General features: G+C 41.1%; 3 protein-coding genes across 7 annotated transcripts in view; 2 read left to right on the top strand and 1 right to left on the bottom strand.

The window, feature by feature from the left end:
• NAA25 (N-alpha-acetyltransferase 25, NatB auxiliary subunit) overlaps positions 1-5712 on the top strand; it is a 74887-nt gene extending 69175 nt beyond the window's left edge. For all 3 annotated transcript variants that reach the window (XM_057525986.1, XM_057525985.1, XM_057525984.1), the window contains one exon: positions 2894-5712. In XM_057525986.1, the coding sequence (XP_057381969.1) occupies positions 2894-3016 (123 nt within the window). In that variant the 3' untranslated portion in view covers positions 3017-5712. The remainder of the gene's footprint in view (positions 1-2893) is intronic.
• Positions 5713-8959: 3247 nt separating this feature from the next.
• Positions 8960-16437, bottom strand: ERP29 (endoplasmic reticulum protein 29). Its single transcript, XM_007170910.3, has 3 exons — positions 16174-16437; positions 11688-11826; positions 8960-9787 (listed from the first exon to the last, which is right to left on the bottom strand). Exons 1-3 carry the CDS (start codon positions 16315-16317, stop codon positions 9285-9287), a joined length of 786 nt encoding a protein of 261 aa, XP_007170972.2. The 5' UTR covers positions 16318-16437; the 3' UTR covers positions 8960-9284.
• Positions 15890-26498, top strand: part of TMEM116 (transmembrane protein 116) — a 108236-nt gene continuing 97627 nt past the window's right edge. The window contains exon 1 of one of the 3 annotated variants that reach the window (XM_007170908.2): positions 15890-15966. Coding sequence is in view for 1 of the 3 variants with exons in the window: in XM_007170906.3 (XP_007170968.3) it covers positions 16738-16833 (96 nt within the window). In the remaining 2 variants the exon portion in view is untranslated. Of the gene's footprint in view, positions 15967-16476; positions 16531-16737; positions 16834-26498 lie in introns of those variants that run through there. The other 2 variants (XM_007170907.2, XM_007170906.3) reach the window with 2 other exon arrangements.

Below are 26498 nucleotides of genomic sequence, written 5' to 3'. Positions count from 1 at the left end.
TCCGCGGCACGTGGGATATTCCCAGACCAGGGCTCGAACCCGCGTCCCCTGCATTAGCAGGCAGACTCCCAACCACTGCGCCACCAGGGAAGCCCTCTCCTGCGTTTTTGACGCTCTGTAGGCTTTTGCGCCTGCGTAGTGTTTCCCTTGCCCCAAGGATGGGAAGTGTGTGACCTCTGGATCATTTAATAGGGTTTAGTCCCACTCTGTCCCTGCCATAAAAATGCCCAATGTCCGGTTATTTACCCTGTTCCTGTTGCTGGTTTTTATATTGAGGTGCACATCTCGAAATATAGACAGGAGTCCAGTCATAAACATGTAGTCCTGGAGCCCATTTGTCTCTTGCTTCAGGAAATGTAAACAGGGACTGGTAATGAATGTCCGGCCTGGAGCTCATCTTCTCACCCCATGAGGTGTGAACAGGAGGCCAGTTGTAAATGCCTAGCCTGGAGCCCATCTATCTCCTGCCTCCATGGTATGTGGGAAGGACTGTTGGATACAAAGGTGACAGGCATAGTAGCCCTGCTGTTGTCAAGAGGATTGAGTGGTTGTTCTTGTTGAAAGATCTATCTGCCTCCTGAAATGAGGAATAAGATTTCTCATTTTGATTATTCTAGAGGTTATCCTTAACTCTGGGCTACTTTCTAGATTTTCCAAGCCCTGGTTCTGTCTTCATCTTTTGACCTTGGAAAAGTCGCTTAACCTCTTTGGGCCTCAATTTCTTTATTTGTAAAATGGAAATCATAATAATGTTAACGCAAGCTCACGTGCACAGTGCACAGTGAGCCCAAACAAACTGAAACGTTGGAGTTTGGAGCAGAGAAAGGTTTATTGCAAGGCCATGCAAGGAGACGGTTGGCTCATGCCCTAAAAGCCCAGAACTCCCTGAAGGGTTTCAGCAAAGCATTTTTAAAAGCCAGGTGAGGGAGGAGGGTCGCAGGGTGTGTGATCAGATCGTGCACAGTTCTCTGATTGGCTGATGATGGGGGAACAGGGTGGTGTCACAGGGGTTAACTTTATCGGTCCTTAGGCTCCAGGAGGCCTGGGGGCTCCGTGCTTATGGTCATCAAGTAGTTAACATCTTCCATTTGGTGGGATTGATTTCACATCTGCAAAACAATTCAGGAAATTTGCATCAGATACTGTTATCTAGGTACTTCAGAGAAGAGCTAAAGCAGAGGATATGGGGGAAGGCCTGTCCCAGGAAGGCCCCATAGTGCCCTGCTTGGATACAATAATACCTACTTCATAGGGTTGTAGTGAAGATTAAACAAAACAATAATGGCTTTATATTGCCTTATTTTGTTAAAGTCATGATACATATAACATACTGAGCAGCACCGGCCACCAAATATTGGATCCATGTAGTGCTCAGTACTTTCTTTTGGGTTTAAAAAAAAAAAAGAAAAAAAACCAACTTCAGTTCCATTTACATTAGGTTCACTTTTTTCTTTCCTTCCTTCCTTTCTTTCTAAACTTGAAACACTATGAACAAGGCCTCTGGAGTACTACCTCTAGTCCTGGTCCCCTTTCCTCTTCCCTAGCGGTATCCACTGAAACTGGTTGTATGCCAAGACACCCCCCCCTCCTTTTTAAAATATTTATTTATTTTGGTTGCACCAGGTATTTGTTGCAGCATGTGGGATCTTTTAGCTGCAGCATGTGGGCTCATAGTTGTGGCATTCGAACTCTTAGTTGTGGCATGCATGTGGGATGTAGTTCCCGAGTAGGGATTGAACCTGGGCCACCTGCATTGGGAGCACGGAGTCTTATCCACTGGACCACCAGGGAAGTGTCCCCCTCCCCACCCTTTCTTAAAAAAACCATCTGGTCTTAATGTAACTTTATAATGTACTCTAACATCTGTTAGGTGTTTTTAAAGTAAATTATATACACTTTATTTTATTCAAAAGCATTGTTTTTTTCACTCAACCAATATTCAAGAGTTCTGTTCAGCCTAATGCATCTAGATCAATCTTGTTCTTTTAAACAACTGTATAGTGTTCAACATATGAATGTACCACAGCCATTGGACATATTTTTAGGTTGTTTCTGTACATTTGCTTTTACATATAGTACTGAATGAAATGTATTTGTGTACATACCTTTTTATGCACTTGTTGGGTCATAAAGTGTGCTTATCTGGTTTCTTTTGGGCTTTAAAGTACTGCCAACTTCAGGTAAAGCTAACCAGTTTTCAGGCAACCTTCTTTCTGTGTTTGAACACTTCATCCCCTTTATTTTTTGTGCTTTCTACCACAGGTCAAACGTGCAGCAAATATTTAACTCACATATTTGAGCAGCCTTAGGAAAACTGGTCTTTTTTAGTTGTTTGGCCTCTGGAACACGATCGTGGACTTTGTCAATATGGAGGGAGGCCTGTCAATATTGTAACTAGAAAAGATGATACTGGTAAATTTGATGCCTTTAAAAAGTGGCTGTGATAAGTCTAAATTAATAATAAATTTCTACTTTTTTTCCGATGAAACTAATAATAAGAAATCTCAATTTTTCTACTTTGTACAGCTCATAACAAAATAGTAGTGATTTTATGGCTAAAGTACTTAGTAATAATTTTCTAACTTTTTTTCTTGATGAAAACTAGAAATTAGAAATCTCGCTTTTCCAACTTGATATAATTTATAACAAAGGTTACTTGAAAGATTGGTAATGCTAAAGCAATAGGGGTCTCAGTGAAAAGTCACATGGAAAAATATACATCTGTGATGAGTTTAGCCATCTTTGCATTTAATGAAATTGAAAATGACCCACTCTATTCGGATAGAGCTTGCAGTGAGACCAGAGGTAGTGGTAATTTTAACTTATACCTGAGGATCTCTAATCTGGGGGAATGCTTTCTGAGCAAGACCACTAATTCTTGTTTCCTTTGTAGGAAGAGAGAAAATTTTCAAAGACTGTACAAGGGAAGGTACAGAGCAGTTACCTGCACTCACTTCTGGAAATTGGGGAGCTGCTGAAAAAAAGACTTGAGACTACAAAGAAACTAAAAATTTAAGTTAGTGTGAACCACAAGCACTGATGACTCTACAACAGAAAATGACATCATCTTCCCAGGCAAAAGCTACATCTGGTTGACCATCATTTTAATCCAGAACTTCCTCATAAAATGCATGAAGGACTTTGATCGTGAATTAATTTTTTAGGTATTAAATGTATACAACTGATTAAATTATTGTATATAAACCAGAAGCAGGACCCTCATCTGGGTTTGACCACTTTTTATACATGTTCATATGCATATGGCAGCCACAAGAGAACCCCACTCTTCTTCTTCCCTTCTATCACCAGAAACATCTGGTGGGGTGGGGGGAAAGCAGCAATAGAAATTAAGCATAAAGCATTGACCTCAGAGCAGCTGAATGGCCCTACCATTATATCCGTGCGTGTTTTGGTCTGGTCCTTGAGCCTTAGGAATCAGAAAGCAGAAGAAGAGGGGGACCATGATTGGGAGCAGGCCTTCTTTCCACATTAGCAGTTTAGTTTTGAGGCTTCCTCAAATGCTTGGCTCCCACAGAACCCAAGGCAGGTACCCAAAGGGCCTCAGATGAAATTTGGCATAAGCACCTGCCACTGAAGGACATCAGTCAGATGACCACAGGCTGTCGTTTTTCATCTTAATAATCCCAATGGCCGAGACATCCCCATCCTAGCTCCTGTGAGAGTTAAATCAGAAGTAGCCTTCTGTTACCTTACAGCTGTTTGGAGGGGAAAGTAATGCAGACCACTTACAAGCCTGCTGAGGACTAGCTTGCTGTCTTTCGTCTATTTGGGAAAGATGGGAATCACTGTTTTAAAGAAGAGAGGTGTACATAATTTATGCAGGCAAGTCTAATACCAGTGTCATTGGTTTTGTGAGCTATATATATATGTATATGCTTTTACATATATACGTATATTTTCAACCATATATACATGTATATGTAAATGTATATACATGTATATATGCTTGAAAGATTTAATACTTTAGTGTTTTGTAAGTGGGAGGTTTGGGAAGGAAGAAAGGAAGGAATGTATATTAATATGGATTTAACCTAGGTTTTAAGATTTAGGCTGGCAAAAGAAATGTTATCAATTGGGCTTGAGGTTCAGTTTACTTTTTTCAAACTTGAGAATTATTACCAGGATGGTGTTTACGTTGTTCATCTGGAGCTCCCCAAGACTGTGGCTTCACAGGTTGGTTTGACAGAAAAGATAAACATTGCTCTTGAAAATGTTACACATTTTATACAACTGCTTTGGTAACTTTTTTGTGTTTGAATCTGTGCCTCTGGTTTTTGGTCTTTGTTACCCAAATACCGTTAAAGTTAGTAATTCTGAAAAGCAAAGAATTGAATTTGATGAGGAAATTCAAGTATCTGATGGAGGATTGGTCTTGAAGACCTTCAAGGTCCTTTCCAACTCACTTCTCCAGTGAAATGTGATACTTTTTTCTTTTAAAAGCAACCAAAAAAGAGCTTGGAAAACCTCTGTATGCAAAGCAATTGCATTTTGTCCCTATCATTTTGACTTTCTTAGATTCACAATTTGGTGGGGTGATTAATAACTGTCTCAACTTGTAGGGAAACTTTTTTGAAAATTACTGAATTACCTGGTCAAAATAAGACTTGTTGGAAATCCTAGTCTATTCAGTAATTTAATAAAAAGTTTTGATGTTAATTGGTAGCCACAACTGTCATACCCCATCCCAAAAGAAAAGAACTGCCTTGAACAAGCTGAATTAAAAATTCTGATTGATTCTGAATCTAACTTAATAACATCATAATTTCATAAAACTATGGTCTATTTAGATGGAACTTTGTGTATGGGGTTGGGACTATGTGTGTATGGCATGTGTTCTTGAAATGATGTTTCTTTGAATATCCAAAATTACTATACATAGAAATGTTCTTTAAAACAAGTCTATTAACTGACAGTGATCATTCTAGCATATGTGTGCTCAGTGGGCTGGCCTTGGTCCTCAGGGACAGTGTGTGACTCCAGTGGTCTACCTACCTAGTCTCTTGCCTAGGGGCATCTGGGTCCTCTACTGGTTTTAGTGACAGATAATGTTACGTTGGGGTTATGCTTCTTTTGTTACATGTTGATTTCCCTACTAAATGTAGCATTTCAATTAGATCCAACCTCTTACATTTTGAGATAATTGTAAAAAGAATGAAATTATGCAGAAATGGCCAATATCTTTTATTGATCTGTTCTTTTGGAAATTGTCATGCACTATAAATTGTGTACAGTTAAAAAAATATATATATATATATATATACACACACACATATATTCTTACATGAGTAAAAAGCACCCTCTCCAGCAATTGTATGTAATTGGTATTTGAAGAGAATTCCCAAATAACTCATTGCTGCTGCTGCTGCTGTTTTTAGTTTGTGTGGGTTTTTTGTTTTGTTTTTGTGTGGAAAATTGATATTTAAAAAAAAAAAAAAGGAAAGGAGAAAAAACACGACTACTGTTTACAGACTGAAAAATTACTGCTTTTTATACTACTGAGATCCTAAGTTAAGACTCTCCAAAGCAAACATTTGGTTTAAATCATTTATCTGATGTGGGTAAAAGGTAGAGGACTTTTTAGTGTTCTCCACATAATGGAAAATGTACAAATGCCTAGCTGTGTTGCCCATCAATTTTGTATATTTTCATAATTTTAATTGTTCAAAATTGCATTATATTTTGCAATCACTATGTTCAATCTGGATTTGTCTTTCATTCTAACTTTTAATATAAAAAGGGGTTTCAATGTATCTACAGCCTTGTTATTGAAACTCTTCCTACTTTTTTGCTGTGATTTATTAATATGGGAAGTATGTATTCTTCCTTCTTCAGAATTAAGTGAAGCATAGCAAATCTACTTTAAAATGGATGGGTTAATTTATTTAAACACTTTGATCTTAAGTTGGCATTTCTGCCTGGTTCATTTTTGTTCAGATTCCTAGAAGCCACAACCTTTTAAATGGTATAAGTCGTCTCAATTTTGTATTGTTATATTCCTCAGAAAGATGGTAATATTTGTGAATTTAAAATTATTCCAAGGCCACTAGTTATTTTGTTTAAAGTACCTTGCGTGCTCGCATTCATTAATTCAACATTTATGTGTTGAGCACTTATTTACTACGTGCCACATTCCGTGTTAGGCTCTGCTGATATAATGGTAAATGAACTCTATATCCTAGTTAGTGGCTGAAGTGGGGGAAGAGACAATAAAAATAAATATTAGTTTGTAATTAAGTCCTGATTAATAAAATATGTCAGGATATGTGATACGTGGGGTCACAAGAGGACCTCTCGAGTGGTGCCATCTGACCTGAATGATGAAGAGTCAGCCATGGAAAAGCGAATACAAGTCAAAGGCCCCAGGGCAGGAAACTGCTGAGCATGTTCCAGTGTCTGTAAAAAAAGGCTCAAGTGCCTGGGACTTAATGAAAGGAGCGGAAAAGGGGTACAGGTTGAGATAGAAGGTGCAGTGGCGATTAGAGCAATCAGGATTTTGTAGCCAGGGGAAGAAATGAGATTTCTACATTTAGTGGGAAGTTACTGGAGGATTGCAGGCAGGCTATTAACATGATTTATCCAAGGGTATGTGAACCCATCATTTATCTATGGGCTGAGATCATTTATTCAGACACACAACACAGTAGAAAGAAGAGCGGTTTGTTTTTCCTCCTAGTTTCCTGTCTTATGATACTAAATGCCCTTATTTGAGCCCTGAAAAAGTTTTTGCCTGCTTCTTCAGTTGTGAATTAACTCTACCCCAACATTCTCTTTTTCCTTTAACAAAAAGTGGGCACTTGGATATACCTCACTGCCATTTTTGACTTTCCCCAGAAGGTGGGCTCAGGTTTATACTTTTTCATGTTCCCTGTTTTTCAGATGCTGTCACTGCCTCGATGCAGACATGTATTTCATAGCAACAAGTGGAGGCTAAGCAACCATGAACCAAATGCTTATAAAAATTAGTTGTGGGGTACCTATAGCAGTTTATGCTTGAGGAACAGAGCTTTTTTGCAACCTCAGCTTCCATGTATCTTAGCAAAAGTGGGTCCCAGGTTAATGTACTATTTTCCATATGAGAAAAGCAGTTATTGCAGATAAGGCTACTAAGACCACCCAGTGGGGTTAAGGGATAGATTCAAACTCTTAAGCACCGATGAAATGAGCTAAAATCCAGAGTGTCCCACGTCCCCCTCCCCGCCTCATACACTCCATCTCACATTCTTCATCTTGATGGCCATGTTCAAATTCTCAGACTCTGTCTTGGCTCTCTATCGAATAATCAATCTCTCCTGAAGCAATTCAAATGCCTACATATATATATATATTTTATGTGTGTGTGTGGCACCAATTACCAAGAATTATTAGTAAATTAAAATTGTCCTTGGCACTGTTTGAGAAAACTTGCAGGTTCCTTAGAACAGGATTCTTCATATTGGATCCAGGGGCTCATGTGCTTCAGTTTATCTGGAAATTCCCTTAGTCTGATTAGTAGCATCTGAGCCACAATATTAGTGATTATATGCTAAGAAGTAGAGGGAAGGAATCCATTTGATGTGTTAGGGAAGATTTTTATGTGGCATATGCAAATCACTACAGATTCTAAACTAGAAACAGGGAGGGCCTATCTTTAATGAAAAACACTTCACACAAAGAGCCTCTGATGTATGATAATCTACTCCTGTCCAATAGCCTGTGTTTCTTCAACTCAAGACCCTAGGCTTATAAATAATGATACCCAGCATGGACCCATCCAATGAAGTACCCGTGGATGTGTTTGCCCCTTTTCTTTCTTTCTCTTACAATTGAGATGAGACCACATTCAGGGACTGAATGCATTTAGTTTTAGAGTTCTCTCCCTACCTGTCATTTGTCTTCTTCTGATTTCCATAAGACAATGAATACTTAATTCTTTGGAAGTGACCCTGTTTTAGGTAGATGAGAAAAAATTAGAACAGCTCAAGCAAGTTTACCAGTGAGAAACATGCAAAAATATCTTACAAGTTTTTCAATTAGAATTGAAATAATGAGTAGGGGACATATTGACATTGTTGGGCCTAATATATAGTTATTCTTTTGTCAAATGTTAAGAGTATCTATGCTGGCTATGGCAGGTGTTTAGGTTTAAACATATTTTATCTAGTTTATTTGAACTGTTAGCTTAAGCTGCACAACTTTTTTTTTGTTCCATCCAATTAAACACATGGGTTTTCCTGCATTTTTTGTTTCCAGTGATTTTAAATACCCAATCTGGCTGAAATGGAGGAACATAGGCAATCTGAGGTTTTATTTGCCAACTCTGCTCAACTTAAATTTCTTTATGTGGGTGCAGTTAGATATATTTCAGGAGCTGCAGTTTGATATTTTCAAATAGTTTAATATGAAAGTTTGGATGTTAACATGAAGCTTACTATTGCAGATTATTGCTCATCACTCCTGAGAAGAGATCTGAAAGTCAGTACAATGCTCTCCCACTCTGCTTTTTAAAAGTTGGTACTTATTGAGTAACTAACAGTGACAAAGTGACTTAGATGGAAAACTATCCCTTTCTAAAAAAAACTTTCAATTGGACTGAATTGTATCATTTAGCTGTCTAAATCCAACTCTTAAAAAAACCTACCAGGTTATATTGGTAAAACTAAGAATTTGCTGAATGTATCCCATGGAGTATGAAAAAGAACTAAACTGCCATTCAATTTTAAGGACCAGAAAATGGACAATGCCTTTTACCACTCGCAATCAGTCCACTTGAATCTGAACACCTGTGGAAAGTAATAAAGGTAGGCCTTGAGCTGGGACTAGTTTCCACGGTGTTACCAGGGTAGTCTATTACCCTGGTAGAGCAGAGTCCACACCACCTTAGATTAAAAAATAAATTCAAAGGAGAAAGCAGGTCATAGGCCAAAGTATAATTTGTAAAAGAAAACTAAATGGCTTCAGGTCCATTTAACCAAAACACAGAAACTTTAATTGAATCAGAATTATATCTGTCAAAAACCTGGGCAGTACACTCTTCTTTATAGCACCAATTCCTTCTGAGGGGGAATTTCACAAGCCATCTGAGTAAATGTTCCAGCTATACCTGACTGGTTACAGAGATGTTCCAAGCATAGTCACACCAGCATCAATATCTGGGCATACTCACAGATTTCTGGTTTAGTGCCACTTTTCCTACCACTCCCTTATATCCCAGGAAGATCTCACAGCCAGCAGGTAGCTTACCCCTCCCCACCCCACCAAACCCTTGAAAACCCTGGAGTGCCTTTTCATAGCTCCTGCTTCTCGGCCCCCTTCTTCTGGAAGGCAGTCAAAATGTTTAGGCTCTTCTGGAGCTCTTCCTTCTTCCCATCGCTCATCTTGTTCTTCTCAATCAGCTTGGTGATCCGGGTCATCTCTGAGGCTGGGAAGTCCTCACCTTGGTCTAAGATCTTTCCCATGATCTTAAGGTATTGCTCGGCCCACTTCTTCTCAGCCTCCTTCACACTTGCAAGGTTGTCCTGGCCCTGCTTCAAGAGGGCCTGGCGGGCCTCCATACCAGAGGCCCTGATGAACTCTCCAGCAAGGGTGTCATACGCAGGCAGGCAACCAGGCATACCTAGGTAAACCCCATGTCCCTTTAGCCAGCGCTGGATGGCTCCAACCTTAACTGCCCCACTATATAGGACTGGGTTCTCAAAGTCCCCATCCCGGAAGAGGTAGAAGACTGGGTAGTTCTCCTTGTCCAGCTTGTACTTCTCACTCAGCTCCATATTCAGCTTGTCACCATAATCTGTGAATAGAAACCAGAAACGAGGAATAAGACATGAGGAAGGTATGGCAGGAGGTTGCTGTGAGGCCCATCTGAGCTGAGGGGAAGAAGAATCTCGGCTGGTTGAATTCCTCCTCTGCTACTTCCTAGCCATGTGGCATTAGTCAAATCCTTTAATCTCTCTGAACTTCATTTTCCTCATCTGAAAAAGGGGAATTCTGCATATTTATTATATGCCCACTACGTGCCAGGGACTGCTCTAAGTGCTGGGGACTTAGTTGTGATTTAGAGTGATTAAGAGAATCAAGCTCTCTCATCTCAAGGAGCTCATACTCTTCAAAGAGTGAGAAGAGAGATAATCAACAAAGGAACCAAAGTGATTAGTGCTATGACGAAAATAAAATGGTGATATGACACAGTGACTGGGTGAGAAGGCCCACTTCGGGTGGTCATGGAAGGCCTCCCTGTGAAGATGACATGAGCTGAGGGACCTGAATATGTAGGAGACATATCAGACACATCAATAGCAGACACATCAATTTGTGGGAAAAGTGTCTCAGGCAGAAAGGACTGCCAAGTGCAAAAGCTCTGAGGCAGGAATGAGCTAGGTATATTTAAGGATTACAAAGTGTAGTCTGGCTGGAGCTTAGTGAATGTGTGGTAGGTAACGAACTCAGTCCCTACCATTTGAGGGCTGTTGGGAAGACCCAATGAGGGGATATGTGCACTTAACCTGGCAGAGTTAAGTGTTTAGTATGTGGTAGCTGTTAGTATTAGCTATGTCTTTCCCAAAAGGCAGTAGCAGCCCCAAGGGCTACAAGTGGTTTCTTACACCTGGCCAAGAAGAAATGGCCAAGACCACCTATTACTGGGTAGTAGTATAGGAAGTGCGGGGTTCCAATCCTAGTTCTGGCACTTTATAATCCTGAGCAAGTTACTCTAAGCATCTGTTTCTTCATTTGGGGAGTCATAAAACTTTCTTCACAGAGTTGCCACAAGGATGACATACATGTAAAACACTTAGCACAGTGGCCTGGCACATAATAAACATTTCAGAAATGTCAGCTATTGTTAATATTATTAAAGCCCCAAAGGAGTGGACTCACAGTTGAGTTAGACTTGATCGACTGCCCTGAAGAAGTGTGACAGCTACTTCTATCCAAGACCAGACTCAAGAGCTCACTAGGAAACTGTGGCATCTCAGCTGGGAGGAAGCAGAGAGGGAAGAACCTACTGCATTCCTCCTAAGAATACACACTTAGGAGGAGTTCTGAATGAGCCCCTTGCTACCCCACAGCCTGAGACAAATCATTTATGCTCCCTGAGCTTCAGTTTTCCTCAAGTATAAAAAGGAGATAATGCACCTCACTTCTCAGGCGAGGTTCAAGTGAAGATTAAAAATGCAATGTCTGTGTACATTTTTACAGACTGAAAAACCACTAAATGTTGGCAACTATGTATTAAAGTTGTCCCTATCATTGAGAGCTACCCTTGGTTTAGTGGCAGCTCTGGTGGATTTGAGCTAAAGCCCAAACCCAGTAGTTTTGGTACAAAAGAGCTGAAATGAAGATGGAAAAACTGACTACGCTGTCCCCGGGGAGGCAAGGCACCCCCTCTGACTACAGTCCCCTGCAAGGAGAGCACCAAGCTCTCACAGTAAGTTTGATGTCAGTGTGGGTGAAGGATGGTGAATTCCCTCCCCTCAGGCACCTGCAAGGCTGAGCTGAGGTTCTGTGGTCACAGAATCTGCTCAAGCTAAGCTTGCCGTGGGTACCAGACTCCTTGAGAGGACATGACCCCATTTATACTCCTCGTGTGTGGCTCAGACAGAAAGGCATGGGGTATTCCCCCTACAAGTAGGGAAATAATTCCTAGTTTCCTCCCCCTCTGCCCTCCTCAGTCATCCCAGACTTGTCCATACCTGAGATCCCCACCTCTGCCACCAAGAGATCATCGCTGGAAGCCGAGTTTTCAGCCAGATGCTTGAACTCATCCTGCTTCTCACCGTAGGGGTACTGGGTGTCAAACTTCACCAAGACGAACTTGCTTTTGGGAATGACCTGAGGGCATACAGAGCTGAGCAAGTGGGGGTTCCCAAGGACCTTTGGGGCTAATTCCCTTTCCCAAGGGACCCCTGTTTAAGAAACAGAGTGGAAAACAAGCCCACAAGGGAGAAAAGCTCTCATATACTAACCTTCATTCATTCATTCACCATTGATTCACTTAACAATTTGACGGTGTCTACTATTGAGTACCCCATTAAGTAGTTGCTCACACTAATCAAACTGTCTGGAACAAACAATGCTATAGATGTACTAAGGCCTTCTCCTCCAGTGGCCCTTTTGGTAAGGCTAAGGAAATGCATCCTTAGCACACGCTACGTTGGCCCCTGTCGTGCCCATCATCCCAGGGGCCTTTCTCTGGCAATGAACCAGAAATCTGACCCAAACCAACCAACCGTCTATAAAGGAGTTGGCACCGCGGAGGATGCCCTGGCTAGGGAGTCCAGAGTTTGCACTCTGCAATTTCAGGGCTCATAGGAAGTTGCTGAGAGGCCAGGCTTGGGACAATGTCCCCTCCCTACACTACAGTTTCCTTGAAGTTAGATCTCTAAGACCTAAACTGTCAGGGTCCAGACTTCTATTTCAGTTATGGTAAAATTTACATCACAGGGATTTATTACATTAACTGTGTTGCACAACCATTACTAATATCTAGTTCCAGAACATTTTCATCACCCGAAAAGGAACCACATATCCATTAAGCAGTCATTCCCCAATCCTCCTTCCCCCAGCCCCCGGCAACCACTAATCTGCTTTCTGTCTGTATGGATTTGTCTACTCTGACGGACTCATACAATAAGTGACCTTTTGTGTCTAGCTTCTTTCACTTAGCATAATGTTTTCAAGATTCATTCATGTTGTAGCATGCATCAGTATTTCATTCCTTTTTATGGCCAAATAAATATTCCATTGTATGGATATATCATATTTTGTTTACCCATTCATCAGTAGATGGACATATGGGTTGTTTCCACCTTTTGGTTATTTGTGAATAGTGCTGTTATAAACATTTGTGTACAAGTTTTTGTTTGAACACCTGTTTTCATCTCTTTTGGGAATATACCTAGGAGTGGAACTGCAGGGTCATACAGCAATTCTATGTTTAACTTATTGAGGAATTCCAAAACTTCACTTTGATGGTTTCACCCAATACATAGATTTTATCTAATAAGCTGCCTCTGGTTGGTAGTACAGCCTCCCCTCCTCCTACAACTTTTAATTTTTCTAATCAAAGTCATCACTACGGGTTAATTTTTCATCACAGGCAATCCCTGCCATAATTAAGTCAATCTGACATCAGTCCAGCTTTTGTTAGTCCTTGTTTCTTACTGTGGGTTGCTGTCCATTTCGTTTTAGGTTTTAAAAAATATTTAACAGCGCCGGAGGACACAAGGGAAGAGGGAGAAGGGACCAGAACAGGTAATCTTTAAGTGGTCACTGACCCCAAAAAGTCTGAGTTCTGGAGTCTAAGAGCAGGGAAGACTTAAAAATATAAATCAGATCACATCCCTCTGGCCCATTTGGCCTTATTTCAGTTCAACACACCAAACATTCCCACTCAGGGCCTTTTCATTTGCTGTCTCTGCTGGCTGGAGTGCCCTTTCCCTGGTTCTTTCCATGGTTGTCAAAGCTCAGTTCAAATGTCCTCTCCTAACGGAGAGGCCTCCCCCACTCATACCATCTAATTCTGCTTCACTTCCATCATACTCTAGCAGGCTACTTTCTTCACTGCATTAACCACTCTCTGAAATCCTTATTTGCTTGTTGCCGGTCCTCTCCACTAAAATATAATTTATGAGAATAAGGACTGTCTCTGACCTGTTTTCTGCTGTATTATCCCTAGTGCCCAACAGTGCCCTGGCATGTGGCAGATGCTCCGAAAATATCTGATAAATTAACAAAACCAGGGCAGGCTTTGATAGCAGATGCTACATATCCAGCGAGAAAATTTTATAAAAGAACACATGAAAACCTAACTTCAAGGGGCCTACCTTTATATTATGGAATAATATTAATAATCATACAGTGGTGTAACACTGAAATAGAATTGAGAGGCCTTCATCTTTTATTTTCACCATTCTTAGCCATCAGCAGAATGGTTTTGAATGGCAAACATTTGCATAGCTAATTTTTTCTTGTTCTTTTACTCAACCTGTACCTCTTAACTGCTTTAGAAATCTCTCTCGGGACTTTCCTTGTGATCCAGTGGTTAAGACTCCATGCTTCCAATGTAGCGGGCACGGATTCGATCCCTGGTCAGGGAACTAAGATCCCACATGTGGCACAGTGCGGCCAAAAAAAAGAGAAAGAAATAGAAGTCTCTCCTTTCTTCATCCTTGAGGAATCAGCTCCAACATAACCTACATTTAGTTAACTTGCTTCTTCAATGTATAGATGAATTCATTATTCATTTATTCATTCAATAAAAAGGTAGTGAGGACCTAACATGTGCCAGGCACTGTTCTAAGTGAACACAGCAGTAAAGAAAACAGACAGGGTTTCTCATTTAGTGATGGTAAAGGGCAAGAAACAAAAAAAGACACTGGAAATCACTGAAAGGCAAAGCATGGAACAAGTCTCCTGGATATGGTAACCCTAGGAAGCTCCCCTTTTGCTCAATAGTGATGGAAGAGAGTGAGATTTAGAAAGGGACTGGAGAAAACATTTGTTCATTCATTCGACAAATTATTATTGAGCATCTTCTATGTAACAGGTAACCTGCTAGGTTGTGCAGATGATCACTGAACAAGATACACAAGGTAGTTCTTCACAAGCATATAATATTCTAGTGTGGGACACAATACACTAGACAAGAAAAAAAAATCAGTGATGCGTGCTCTACAGAGAACTCAAACAGGGTAATGTGACTGGCACTTTAGACTGGGGGAGGGGGAAATGTGAGAAGGTAACATTTAACCCAAGCCTGAACGACGAGGAGCAGCCAGCCTTTCAAAGATTGGGCAAAGAATGTTCTAGTCACAAAGAACTGCCAGTACAAAGGGCCTAAGGCAGTAATGAGCTAGGAACAGCCAAAAGGACAGAGGGCACGGCATGTGTGGTTGGAGCAGAGGGGACAAAGAGGAGAATGGTTAGGAGATGAGAGGAGAGGGAAGCAAGGGGTCAGATCACGTAGGACTTATTAGGCTGCTGGACTGAGAGGCTCCAGAGTGAAAACAGGGAGGCTAGTGAGGAGGCTACACAACCACAGCCTAGACTAGGGTGGTAGCTGTAAAGACGGAGACACACCAATTGATTAGGAAATACTACTGTTACAGTGCAGTTTCCCTCTAAGTCACATTTGGTCTGTGATATTACCCCATATCCATGTTTGGGTGGTAGGGGTGTCACTTTGCCAGGAAAGCCCCCCAAAGCAAAGGGTGCTGTGGGGTGTGTGCCTGACAATCAGCCAGTCATACCTACACTTTTAAATTCTTGTAACTTTGCATTCAGTGAGCCACAGGTGCCAACTCCACAAGGAACCCTTTCGAAAATACGAAGAGTTAAACCACTTGAGATAGGTTTAGAGATTTAGAGCTCCACTTCTTGGTTTCACTTCCCAGCAATGGGTACAAATAAAGAAAATAAATTAATAAATCTCAACACTCAGCTTGCCCATCTCATAGGCGAAGTTAAAAAGGTGCCAGTGGGCGTTAACATTAAGGGATTCGGACTGCATTCAGCCTTCAATATTTCCAACGTCCATTTACCGAGGCCAAGACCCCAATTCTGTAAATATGAAAGCGGGGGTAGAGGCGAATCCTTTCTTCCATGTCTCGACCCGATTTTATTTGTCACCAGGCCCAAGACACTCACTGTAAGGTGGTTGAACCGAAGCTTATTCTTAACTCTCGCACTTTTTAAGGAGACGCAGAATATCTGAACAGTGGCTGCAATCCAAGCCAAAGGGAGAAGGGCGCTGAAACGCAGGCTAACGAGCCGCGTTTCCACCCTTGCCCCACCACAGACGGGTGGCGTCCGCCTAGTACCGCCCTCCGAGTCTCCTACTTGGGATTTGAGGATTGGATATCGCCCGGCACCGCCCTCTTCCCATATGCGACGGGAAGAGGCACCCGGCTCCCTCGGCTGCACCTCTGCAGTTCTCTTGCAAAAGAGGAAGCAAGTGCAAATACTGCAAAGGTGCGCGGGGACCCTGGAACACGTATGCTCCATTGTCATGATACGGCCTCGGCCCAGATTCCAGCAGTCCTACAGGACGGTGGGAAGTCACGGGATTGTCGCTACAGACCACCTCCTGCCAGCTCTCTGTCCCCTGTGTCCCCCACGGGTGCGCGCTCCCCTGGGCAGTCTGGCTGCACCTGCGCGCGATGTCCCCCACCCCGTTACCTTGTAGAAAGTGATTGTATCCAGGGGAAGGGCGCCCTTGGTGTGTAGGCCGCTGCCGCCTTGCGGAGCAGAGAGGAGCAGGAGGAACAGGAGAAGGGGAAACAATTGGGAGAGAGAAGCGGCGCGGGGAACGGCGGCAGCCATAACGCCGGATTCTCGCAGTAAGAACTAGGAAGGCTGTAGTGGAGCAAGCGCGGAGCCGGGAGTCACGTGGCTAGGAAGGCGGGCACGGGTGCGCGCACGTGTACAGCCAGGCCGGCTCACTCCGGCCTAGGGTGAGAGGGAGGGGCCACGTGAGGGGCGGGGAAATGGAGCTGCCGCGCGTGCGCACTCGGCGAAGCCCCCAGAGGGCATAAGGTGAGCGGGCCTGGCCGCGTGGCAGTGTGGGGGATGGACGGCAGTGCCGGGGAGGCTGGGGGAGGGGAGGAGGAAGAGGAGGAAGGCGAGACTGCCGCGCACGCGCACGCGCACTCAGCGAGGCTTGCTACCAGCCTGCTCTTTTCCCGTCTTCCTTCGCGTGAGCCGCGGCGCGAAGCGCGTGCTCGGCGTCCTTGCAGCTCTTCAATGGCTATCCTCTTTTTCGAAGATGACGAGGCCAGCCGTCATTTCTTCCTGCCTTTGGTCCGTCAGGCAGTCGGTTGGGACCTGTTGCTACCTTCGGTTAGTCTGTCAGTCTGACTGTGCTACTACCCCTCAGTCAGTCATACTCCTCCCCCTCCCTTAGCCACGACCCGAGTTGGTCAGTGAGACTCAGCTATTCGTCAGTATGGCAGTCAGGGCCACTCCTGCCTTCTCCCAGTCCGATATGAGACCTACTCTATGGTGAGTGCCTCACCAGGGAGGCTCCAGGCTTCTATAAAAACAGGCTTCGCTGAAAGATGAGTACCCATCGAGCTGTGTCCTAGGCTCTCTGAAGATATTTTTTAAAAAAATCCTAGTAATTCTCTTCAACAGGTGTTTGTTCAGGATAGTTTACACCACATCCTGGTTTTTGCCTGCGGGAATACAGAATCGAGAGGAAAGAGATAGCAGTGTACTGAACAAACTCAGTGGTGGAAGGAGATGTGGGAATAGTAATATAACCATTACAGTGTAATCGGTAGAAAATAAGACTATATTACAGTCTCGTCAAAGCACAAATGGAGATTCAGTCAGCCCTGCTCAGGAATGTCAGGGAAAGTTATAGACGGGAGATGACTTTTGAACTGGATCTTGAAAGAAGAGGAGGTGTTTGCAGGGCAAACACCAAAGGATATTTCTAGCAAGGGGGAAAGCATGATGAATCTGTGAAGGTAAATGGGCACGTTTGTAAAGGGTCTTATCAAGCTAAAAGGTTTGGAGCCACCAGAGGCTGTAGCTAGGAGAGTGACGTTAGATTTGCTGTCACTCAGGAATAAAGGGGATGCATTGGAATGGAGAAAGCTGAGGTCAGGGAGGTTCACTGCAGTAGTCTAGGTGGGAGAGATTAAGGTCCTGTAATAAGACCTAATAGTAAAGATGAAAAGGTGAGGTTGGAATTGAGAAACTTTTATAGGGTAGAATTCACAAGACTTAATGAACAAATGGATATGCTGGTAAGAGAATAAATTGTATAGTGCATTATAAGGGGCTTAGCACCAAGTTAACCATTGCATGTGTCCAATAAATGTGTGTGTAGGTATGTATGCATGTATAAAGTAGTCATCAAAGATAATAGCCAATCTTGGGCAGCCAGTTTAGATAGAAATTTTGAGAGTCCAGTGTGTCTGTGTGTGTGTGTGTGTGTGTGTGTGTGTGTGTGTTGGGAAGGTTCAGAAAAGTTTATTTTGAGTTTGCCCTAATAAATTATTAAATAAAATGCAACACATAGACAAATGAATAGAAGTTAGAAGAAGGGATAATTACTGTGAGCTAAGGTGGTTAAAGAAAGCTTCATGTAGGAGGTGGAAACGGAGAACATTTTAGGTGGAGAACAAGTGAAAAAAGAGCAGAAGTGGAAATGAGCATGATGTTTTGGGGAATGACCGGCTAGCTTGAGGGAGTTCTCAAAACGGTAGATAGTAAGACAGTTTTAAGCCCAGGTAGGGGAGAATCTTGAAAATCAAATTAGGAAATTGCTATTTTGTCCTGTAGTCAATAAGGAGCTATTATCCACTTCTGAGTGTATAAATGCTTTGAGCACATCTACGGTAGTTACTGTGATTGATCAGGAGTGACTTTTTAGTCATGATTAGTTTAGAAGTAGGTTTTGAAAAAAGTGCAAGAAGTGGATTGGTTGGAGAGGGAAGGGAAATATTGGTACTTTTGTGATGAATTGCAAAAGTGCAGAAATTGTCTTAATGCTGCCTTTTAATAGTGCCCTGGTCCCAGTCAGTTACCTCATGGTATAATTAGATTCTTGGCTTCAGGACCGTGACAACAACAATCTACACAAATAAGCCAAGTATAACTCTCCATATTTAGGAAGTCATAAAATCCCACAGTTGACTCTGTTGTGGAAAATCAAAAGGCTCACCCTGGGTGAGGTAGGAAGGAGGAGGTGGCAAGGCATGTTACTTGAGTGTGCATATGATTCAATGTAGCAGCTGGAGTAAGGAAGAAGGAAAATGGCATGGTCTGCTAAGACAACTAATACATAAATTCTCCCATCTTTTTTTCTAACGTCATCAAGCTGGTGAGCCCCAAGTCGCACTGACATCTTTGCTATTTCTCATATACACAAGGCATGTTCCTGCCTCAGACCCTTTGTGCTGGCTTTCTCCCTCTAGAACACTTTTCTTCAAGATATTCATATGGCCGGCTCCTTCATTTCCTTCAAGTCTTTGCTCCAATGTCAGCTTCCTAAGATCTACCCTGACCATACTTTAAAAAAAATCGCTCCTCCCTGATACCTCCCTGCTTTCCATCTCCCTTCTCTCTGTTATTTTTTTCTCCATAGCACTCTTCAACTTAACATACTGTATAATTTGCTTATTTTCTTTTTAAAAATTGATTAATTAATTAATTTGGCTGCATTGGGTCTTAGTTGTGGCACACAGGATATTTTGTGGCGGCACGCGGGCTCTTCGTTGCGGCGTGCAGGCTTCTCTCTAGTTGTGGCCTGTGGGCTCCAGGGCGTGCAGGCTCAGTAGTTTTGACGCACGGCTCTCTAGTTGTGGTGCATGGGCTCCAGAGCGCACGGGCTTAGTTGCCCCACGGAATGTGGGGTCTTAGTTCCCCCACGGTATGTGGGGTCTTAGTTCCCCGACCAGGGATTGAACCTGCGTCCCCTGCATTGGAAGACGGATTCTTAACCACTGGACCACTTAAGGAAGTCCCTGCTTATTTTTCTAAGTATCTGTTTCCTGTGAGGGATGGGTTTGTTTTTGTTTTTATTTTTGTTTTGTCTTTTTGGTTCACAGTTATATCCCCAGCACCTAGAACAGTGTCTGGCACATGGTAGATGCTCAGTACATTCTTGTGCAGTGAATAAATGAATCAAGTCAATGAGAGAGGAACTATTCCATTGGTCCTTTCTGCATTCCCTTCTTAGATCACATATTGTACTTTGGAGCTATCCCATCCCTTAGAGCTAATTGCTTTTCCCCTGCAGGGTTTTGGTGATATTAACACTAGTTTTTTGACATAGATGTCTTAATGAACACTTAAAGCAGATTTCATATTAAAAAATTGTTATAGAAGGAAAATTTACTCCACAGTATGATTTTCTCCAAGCCCCAACCTCCTTTAAGAAGCTTTCAATATGTTTTTTTTAATAGCAGGATTATTCACATCATACCAATTTTTAAAAAATATTTAATTATTTAATTTATTCGGCTGCATTGGGTCTTAGTTGTGGCACGTGGGATCTTTCGTTGCAGCATGTGGGCTCTTCATCGCCGCCTGTGGGCTTCTCTCTAGTTCTGGCGTGTGGGCTTCAGAGCGCTCAGGCTCTCTGGTTGTGGCATGCGGGCTCTAGAGCACGCGGGCTCAGTAGTTGTGGTGAGCGGGCTTAGTTGCCCCATGGCATGTGGGATCTTAGTTCCCCAAGCATGGATCGAACTTGTGTCCCCTGCATTGGAAGGCAGATTCTTAACCACTGGACTACCAGGGAAGTCCCAAGAAGCTTTCAATATTTAATAACTATTTACTGAACATCTTTTACGCACCACACACTCTTCTGGAGGCAAGGGTTACACTGGTGAACAAAATAGATGTGCTCCCTGCAGTCCTAGAGGAGAGACCAACATTAAATAAGTATACAAATAAATATATAATTACAAATTGTGATGATTTCTAAGAAAGAAAAGTTGAGGGCTTATGAAAGAATATGATGGGGGGGATTAATTTGCATTGAGGTGCATGGAAAACCTCTACAAACAATTATATTTAAGCTGATATAAGACCTAAAGCATGAATGGGATTCAGCTCTCAAGGAACTTACCCTTGATTGATGAAGCAAACATTAAATAATTATATAAATAAATTTAAATTACAGATTACTATGTGTTAGGAAGCATTTTAGGAAAAAAAACTAGTATGTGCAAAGGTTCTAGAATGAGAAAGAGGGAATTCCCTGGCGGTCCAGTGGTTAGGACTCAGTGGTTCCACTGCTGGGGGCCCGGATTCGATCTGTAGTGGGGGAACTAAGATCCCCCAAGCTGCATGGCGTGACCAATAAAATAATACAGAATGAAAAAGAGCTTGAAATATTTGAGGAACAAAAAGAATTCCATTCTGGAATCTGTCTTTTAGTAATAAAAACATAAGCAAAAAAAAAAATCAGCAAAGAAGGAGATTATATATGCGGGGATGTGGGGATGTTTACCACAGAATTGTTTGCAGAAGGAAAAATAAATAAAGGAAATTAAGAAAAACAAAACCTGAAAACAGCCTACATGTCCATCACGAGAGGAATTGTTGGATAAATTATCTTATGTGGAATACTATACAGCTATCAAAATTGATTAGAGCTGTTTATATTAAAGTGGAGAGATACCCATGAAATAACAGGTGAGGACAGCAATGTATACAGAAATATATGATCCCATTTTAAAAAACCTACCATACATACCACTGTAACAAGAACCTCTGTATATGTGTGTGTGTGTGTGTGTGTGTGTGTGTGTGTGTGTATATTTGGATATGTTTTAATGAGGATAGAGGATGATGTAGAGAAATATACCAGGCTTTTTGCATTGGTTACAGTTCAGGGGAGTGGAGAGAAAGAAAATAAGACTCTAACAAAAGGAAAAAAGGTTATTATGGAATAATGTTGAGCAAAAATGTAGAATATAAAATACTAGCTATAGAATTACTACAAACATGTAAAAATTGAATATGCATAAGGACAAAGACTTAAAGTAACAAAAGTGAAACTCATTTTGACTAGATGAGGTTGCAGCAAACTTTTTACTTTAGATTTCTCTTATTTTAATATTGTTTTTTCAATAAAGTAACATTAAAAAAATGCATAGAGATTTTAACATCCAGGGATCAGATCATTTCAGCAGAGATGTTTTTCTTTCTTCTTTTGTCCCATGTTCAATTCATGTTATTTTGTCTTATCTTATGCACTGTCATAAGCCACCTGAAATATTATCTAGGTCAAAGTGGGATGTAAATAAGTAAATAAAAATAACCTAATTCTTGCCAGTCTCTTCCCTTTTTAATCTATCCTGCACACTGCCAACATGTTACTCATGATAGTATCATGTAAAAGGATAATAATAATACTTGCTTCATAGGATTGTGAATGGATTAAATTAATGTATAGGAAGCATTTAGAATAGGGCCTGGCATATACTACATACTCACTAAGGACTAGTTATATGGTAATTATGTCATATCATTTATTTGCTCAGAAGTTTATAATGGCACCTCTGCAGGATAAAATTCAAATGCAAGAACCTCTATAATCTAGTTGTAAATAAAAATGCCACTTATAATATTACATGTAGGACTTCCCTGGTGGCGCAGTGGTTAAGAACCTGCCTGCCAATGCAGTGGACGTGGGTTCAAGCCCTGGTCCAGGAAGATCCCAGGATCTTCCCATGATCTTAGCTGCCGCGGAGCAGCTAAGCCCCTGTGCCACAGCTACTGAGCCTGTGCTCTAGAGCCTGCGAGCCACAACTACTGAGCCCACTTGCCACAACTACTGAAGCCCACGGGCCTAGAGCCTGTGCTCTGCCACAACAGAAGCCACCACAATGAGAAGCCTGCGCACCACAACGAAGAGTAGCCCCCGCTCGCCACAACAGAGGAAGCCTGTTCACAGCAATGAAGACCCAATGCAGCCATAAATAAATAAATAAAATTACATGTAGCTACTGAGCTCTTGAAATGTGGCTAACCTGAATTGAGACATAAATGTAAAATACACCCTGAATTACAAAGTACAAAATTAAGAAAGTGAAATATTGCAGTGATTTTTATATTGATTATATGTTAAAATGACAAAATTTTAAATATTTGGGTTAATAAAATATATTATTAAAATTAATTTTACCTGTTTCTTTTTACTTTTTAAAAAGTTTTTTAGAAACTTTTAAATTACATATGTGGCTCACATTACATATTTATTGGATAGAATGACTCTAGATTTTTAAAGTAAAATGTTGCTAACTTTTTCTTTTATAAAAAAATTTTGCTCTCTTATTGAAGTATAGTTGATTTACAATGTTGTGTTAGTTTCAGGTGTACAGCAAAGTGATTCTTTTTGAAATCCTTTCCCATTATAGATTATTACAGGATATTAAATATAGTTCCCTGTGCTATACAGTAGGACCTTGTTGTTTACCTTTTTATATATAGTAGTCTGTATATGTTAATCCCAAACTCCTAATTTATCCCTCTCCCCTCTCTCTACTTTGGTAACCATAAATTTGTTTTCTATGTCTGTGTAATTCTGTTTTGTAAATAAGTTCATTTGTATCTTTTTTTTTGGCTGCACGTCACATCATGTGGGATCTTAGTCCCCGACCAGGGATTAAACCCATGCCCCCTGCAGTGGATGCATGGAGTCTTAACCACTGGGCCACCAGGGAAGTCCCTGTATCATTTTTTGAGATTTCATATATAAGTGGTATCATATATTTGTCTTTCTCTGTCTGACTTATTTCACTTAGTATGATAGTCTCTAGGTTGATCTATGTTGCTGCAAATGGCATTATTTCATTCTTTTTTATGGCTGAGTAATATTCCATTGTATACATATGCCACATCTTCTTTATCCATTCATCCCTTGATGAACATTTAGGTTGCTTCCATGTCTTGACTGTCGTAAACAGCACTGCTGTGAACATTGTGGTGCGTGTATCTTTTCGAATTAGAGTTTTCTCTGGATATATGCCCAAGAGTGGAATTCCTAGATCATATGGTAACTCTATTTTTAGTTTTTTAAGGAACCTCCATACTGTTCCCCATAGTGGCTGCACCAATTTACATTCCCACCAACAGTGTAGGAAGGTTCCTTTTTCTCCACACTGTCTCCAGCATTTGTAGTATCTAGTCTTACATTTAGGTCTTTAATCCATTTTGAATTTACTTTTGTATATGGTGTTAGAGAATGTTCTAATTTCATTGATTTACATGTAGCTGTCCAGTTTTCCCAGCACCACTTATTGAAGAAACTGTCTTTTCTCCACTGTATATTCTTGCCTCCTTTGTCATAGATTAATTGACCATAAGTGCGTGCATTTATTTCTGGTCTTTGTGTCCTGTTCCATTGATCAGTGTGTCTTTTTTGTTCCATATTGTTTTGATGACGGTAGCTTTGTAATATAGTCTGAAGTCAGGGAGCATGATTCCTCCAGCTTAGTTTTTCTTTCTCAAGATTGTTTTGGCTATTCGGGGTCTTTTGTATTTCCATACAAATTTAAAAAAATTTTGTTCATTTTTCTGTGAAAAATGCCATTGGTAATTTGATAGGGATTGCACTGAATCTGTAGATTGCCTTGGGTAGTATGCTTATTTTAACAATATTGATTCCTCCAATCCAAGAACATGGTACAACTTTCCATCTGTTTGTGCCATCTTCAATTTCTTTCATCAGTGTCTTTTAGTTTTCAGAGTACAAGTCATTTGCCTCCTTAGGTAGGTTTATTCCTAGGTATTTTATTCTTTTTGATGTGATGGTAAATGGGATTGGGTTACCATTTCATCCTAATCTCTGTCCAGTTGATATTTTAGACCCAAGTGCAGTATACTTGCATTTATTTCTATTAACTTTTATATTATTATATTATTAAATGAAACTCATTATTCTAAAGTATAAGATCTATCCCTCACAACTTTGGTACATTCATTCAATAAATACTGAATGCCTATTTTAGTCACTTTTAGGCACTAGAGATATTGAGGTTAATGAGACAGATAAGTTGCCTGGCCCCAAGGAAGTTACAGTCTACTAAGGAGAAATAGGCACACAAACAAACAAGATATTTTGGAGTTTGAATAAATGTTACATCTCTGAGGTGATGACATTTGACCTGATGCTTGAAGGATGAGAAGGAGCTAGTCATGTGATTATCTGGGGGAAGAGCATTCCAGAGAGGGAAGAGCTATTGCAAATTATCTGAATTGGAAAAGTATTTGACATGTTGGATAAACACACAGTGGTGGGCAGACACTAAGATAGCCCCCAATGATGCCTGCCTCTTGGTATTCACACTGTTGTGTAATCCTCTCCCCTTGAGCGTTGACAAGATCTGTGATGAATAGAATACAGGAAAGGAGATGGGATGTCACTTCAGTCATTTGCTTACATAAGATTGAGACTTCCATGTCGCTAGGAGGGCATCTTGCAGAAGTCCACATGGCAAAGAACTGAGTGTAGCCTTGCACCAAGAGTTAGTTAGGAACTGAGGCCCTCAGGCCCGCAACCCTCAAGGAACTGAATTAGACCAACAACTGTATGAACTTGGAAGCAGATCCTTCTCCATTTGAGCCTTCAGACGAGACCCAGCCCTGGTCAACATCTTGGTCATAACCTTGTGAGAGACACTGAAGCAGAAGACCCAACTAAGCTATTCTTGAGCTCCTAACTCACAGATGCTGTGAGATAATATGTGTGTTTTAAGCTGCTAAATTTGTGGACATTTGTTATGATGCAATAGATAAGTAACACACATATTTGATAAATATGCTCACTGTATTTTCTTTCAAGTTATTGATGAAAATGTTTTACAGAACAGTGTCAAGTCAGAATGCTGGTTCACTCCACTAGAAGCCATTTTTAAGTTGATATTTATCAATTAGTTAGCACTACCTTAGGTTTATTTAGAAATGCCCTTAATTGTGCTTCTACTTGGTCTACATTTTCTTTTCTTTTCTTTCTTTTTTTCTTTTGGCCACACTGCTTGGCCTACGGGATCCTAGTTCCCGACCAGGAATCGAATCTGGGCCCCAGTGGTGAAAGTGCTGAGTCCTAACCACTGGACCACCAGGGAATTCCCAATATATTTTCTTATTTTTATATCATGAAATTTCTCACAAAATGTTTTGTCAAAATTACCATATACACTGTGTCTAGTAATTCTGTCCAAAAAGAATGGGGTTAGTCTGGCATGATTTTTTTTATAAATCCATGTTGAATTAATGGTTACTTTTTTCTAATTCTTTAAAAACACATCTTGGGACTTCCCTGGTGGCACAGTGGTTGAGAATCTGCCTGCCAATGCAGGGGACACAGGTTTGAGCTCTGGTCCAGGAAGATCCGAAATGCTGTGGAGCAACTAAGCCTGTGCGCCACAACTGTTGAGCCTGTGCTTTAGAGCCCGCCGGCCACAACTACCGATCCTGTGTGCCACAACTTATGAAGCCCACGTGCCTAGAGCCCAAGCTCTGCAACAAGAGAAGCCACCGCAATGAGAAACCTGTGCACTGCATCAAAGAGTAGCCCCCACTTGCTGCAACTAGAGAAAGCCCGCACGCTGCAAGTAAGACCCAACAATGAAGACCCAATGCAGCCAAAGATAAATAAATAAATAAATAAATAAATAAATAAATAAATAAATTGATAAAAACACATCCTTTGGATAGTTCATTCTAGAATCTTGTCTGAGATAAATACTAAGATCTTTGCAGATTCTACTATCCTTTCTCCTTATAAAAAATTTTTAGTTATCAACAGCTTTCTACAATTTCTACAACTTCTAGCAATTTCTACAATTTTCTACAATTTCTAGCAATTTTTCCAGTTTTACATGAACTCTCAGATTTCATTCAGTGGTTTATTGGGTTAACCTGCAAGTTTTACCAAAGCCCTGGAGTGTAATTTGTTCAGGCCAGGAGTGCTGTATTCATTTAGAGCTGTCAGGTGCTCTCTTACAATCTTTAACTTCAGTTCCCTCTTACAATGTTTTACA

This window comes from Balaenoptera acutorostrata, chromosome 13, assembly GCF_949987535.1.
Source record: "Balaenoptera acutorostrata chromosome 13, mBalAcu1.1, whole genome shotgun sequence".
Classification (NCBI taxonomy): Eukaryota; Metazoa; Chordata; class Mammalia; order Artiodactyla; family Balaenopteridae; genus Balaenoptera; species Balaenoptera acutorostrata.
The sequence above is the reverse complement of the archived record's forward strand: the minus strand, read 5'-3'. Positions and strand labels throughout refer to the sequence as shown.

Excerpts from the sequence above, each read along its gene's own strand:
- ERP29 (XM_007170910.3), bottom strand. The coding sequence starts at position 16,317 with ATGGCTGCCGCCGTTCCCCGCGCCGCTTCTCTCTCCCAATTGTTTCCC. Across the intron at positions 11,827-16,173 it reads ATACAATCACTTTCTACAAG|GTCATTCCCAAAAGCAAGTT; the intron begins GTAACGGGGTGG and ends GTATGCCCTCAG. Across the intron at positions 9,788-11,687 it reads GGCAGAGGTGGGGATCTCAG|ATTATGGTGACAAGCTGAAT; the intron begins GTATGGACAAGT and ends TTCTATTCACAG.